The following is a 2,628-nucleotide window of genomic DNA, read 5'->3' on the forward strand; positions in this document are numbered from 1 at the left end:
TGGGAACCACTGTTGAAGTATTGCCCCAACCAAAAGCATATTAAAGGCCAGCACCGCGGCTCACTAGGCTAATCCTCAACCTTGTGGCGCTGGCACACCGGGCTCTAGTCCCGGTCAGGGCACCGGATTCTGTCCTGGTTGCCTCTCTTCCAGGCCAGCTCTCTGCTGAGGCCAGGGAGTGCAGGGGAGGATGGCCCAAGTCCCTCGGTCCTGCACCCCATGGGAGACCAGGATAAGTACATGGCTCCTGCCATTGGATCAGCACAATTTGCGCTGGCCGCAGGGCACCGGCTGCGGCGGCCATTGGAGGGTGAACCAACAGCAAAGGAAGACCTTTCTCTCTGTCTCTCTCTCTCACTGTCCACTCTGCCTGTCAAAAAAAAAGCATATTAAAAAACAAATATTACATAATGACTTAAAGTTTTAAATAAACTAAAATAAAGACAGTTGCCATTACTGAAAGTAGCTCATATGATACTGCAGTCAATGTTTCAAGAAATGATATAAATCAATTCCTTTTGTAAGTTTGTGTATGCACATATCCATCTGCATGAATATGTGTTGTATGAATGTGACAATGTCTAGTAAAGTCTTCCAATATAGCTTAAGGGGTTCAAGATAACAATTCATATTTCTTTGACATTGTATCCAGGATACATTTCTTTTTTTTTTTTTTTCATCTCAATCAGTCTCTTTTTATTCTTTTGGTAATCTCCTCCAGAGTTAGCTACTTCCATTGTAGGTGATGAAATGTGTTAAGGCTCCACTTCAAATGTTGGCACTGCTATGAGCATGGTTTTTCCCTTTACTGTAATTCAGAATTTAACTTTGGATTCTCAGTTTGTATTCCAGTCCCAGCAGTTTTCACTGTAGAAGTTATTTGAAGACAGTCTTATACTTTCTAGTAGTTGTCTACAAACCAGGCTTTAGCTTCTCCAGGAACACACTACAGGATGGATTTAGCTTAAATGTACATTAATCTAATAGGCATTCTCTCAAATGAATTTAAATGCATTTTATTTTTAGACAACCTACATGACAATGCTTTTTGCCTTAAAAACAATGCCTTCACTTGAAGTAAATCATGGTCAAAATAAGTGAGGAGCTCAAGATAGCATCAGTCCCACTTCCTGTAAATCCTGGTGGTGTGTGGATGACAAGCAGCAGCCAGTTATAATGAGCAGCGATAGATCCAAATTGCCAACTTTGTTAACATTTTTCCATCTCTAAACCATCCTTAAAGAAAATCATAAACGGGGTCACACCATCCTCACAGTAGTCCAGCAGAGCAACCATGCCATCTGGGTTCATGTTTTCACCAATATAGAAATGGTAGTTTTTGAAATTAGCAAGGATGTGCTTGATTTGTTCTGCAGCCCCTGTCATAAAAGATTTTACTCTCTCTGGTCTTTGTTCTTCAAGTTTGCCTTTCATTGATTTCATGTAATCTTTGATGTACTTCTTGTAGGCTTCTTTTGTGAAGCTGGTTTCCTGCAGGTGATGGTTCATGACAATATCAACACCAGTGATCACTGTGCTTTTAGTACCTTCGCCTTCCGGGACTTCCGTGGAGGCATTCCCACCGATGAGCGAATCATCAGTGTCACCCTCTGTCCTACTGACCATCTTCCCCTCCACCTCCAGGCACAGTCCGCCCGCGATCTCCCGGATCTTGAAAATGTCGGAGAACATCTCATCATGGCTGATGAGGTCCCGGTAGATTATCATGATGGCGGCTGGTAGGAGACGATGACGGCAGCGCTGGTTTGGCAGTATCCTGGAGCTCAGAGCGAGCGCAGCGCAGCTGGAGCTGCCCTTAGGGGTAGGGGGGCAGCGGGCAGAAAAAAAGGGAAACATTTCTTAGAAGCAAGCTATTTCTTCATAGAAATCGATATACAATAATAACAGTGATACAAAAGAGGAGGTTGCATTGAAGCAGAAATAACTGATATTATTTATAATATTTGAAATGATAACTGTTACCCAGAAGAGTGAGCTTGTGTGGATTTTTTCCTTCCCAAGTAACTTCCAGGAACACATCACAGACCCTATCAATTTGGAATGACACAGCACTGTCATTGCCACAAGTTCTTAGATGCTTCTAGGAATGATTAAAAATCTCAGCCTTGTCCACTAACTGCCACAGTAACATGTGCATTTTGAAGAAGACAACCCTGTAAATTATTAGAGTGTAGCTTTCTGTCTTTGAGAATATTTCAAACATATAACTGTTGTATCTGATACACTTCTCTAATAGATGTGTAATTTCCTCTATAACCACAAATGAAAAGCTATGAAATAGATTAAGTTGATATTTTGTTATATGATGTTGTCTAATGACTTTTAATTAGAATATATTTAGATTTGAGGAAATTAATTTTATACTGTTAATAATGCCAAAAATTAGATGTGCAAAGCTAGAAAAATCATTAGCTGCTGAAACCATTTTAATGCATTATAATTACCTTATCTATGAACTTTTCTTTTTATGTAACATGATATTTAAATAAGTAACAGATCTATTCATCATTGGAGAAAATTAAATTTCAGTTATACTTATGAATGTTTTAAAATACAAAGGTCCTTATGGGCTGGCGCCATGGCTCACTTGGTTAATCCTTTGCCTGT

The 2,628-nt window shown here is 40.0% G+C and overlaps 1 protein-coding gene across 1 annotated transcript; it reads right to left on the reverse strand.

The window, feature by feature from the left end:
- Nucleotides 1-686: 686 nt before the first annotated feature.
- LOC100355296 (translationally-controlled tumor protein-like) lies at nucleotides 687-1,728 on the reverse strand. The gene has a single exon (XM_089312852.1). It carries the CDS (start codon nucleotides 1,726-1,728, stop codon nucleotides 1,210-1,212), a length of 519 nt encoding a protein of 172 aa, XP_089168978.1. The 3' UTR covers nucleotides 687-1,209.
- Between the last annotated feature and the right edge of the window lie 900 nt (nucleotides 1,729-2,628).

This window comes from Oryctolagus cuniculus, chromosome 14 (assembly GCF_051225735.1).
Source record: "Oryctolagus cuniculus isolate XC-2025 breed Fujian yellow rabbit chromosome 14, ASM5122573v1, whole genome shotgun sequence".
In the NCBI taxonomy this organism is placed as follows: Eukaryota; Metazoa; Chordata; class Mammalia; order Lagomorpha; family Leporidae; genus Oryctolagus; species Oryctolagus cuniculus.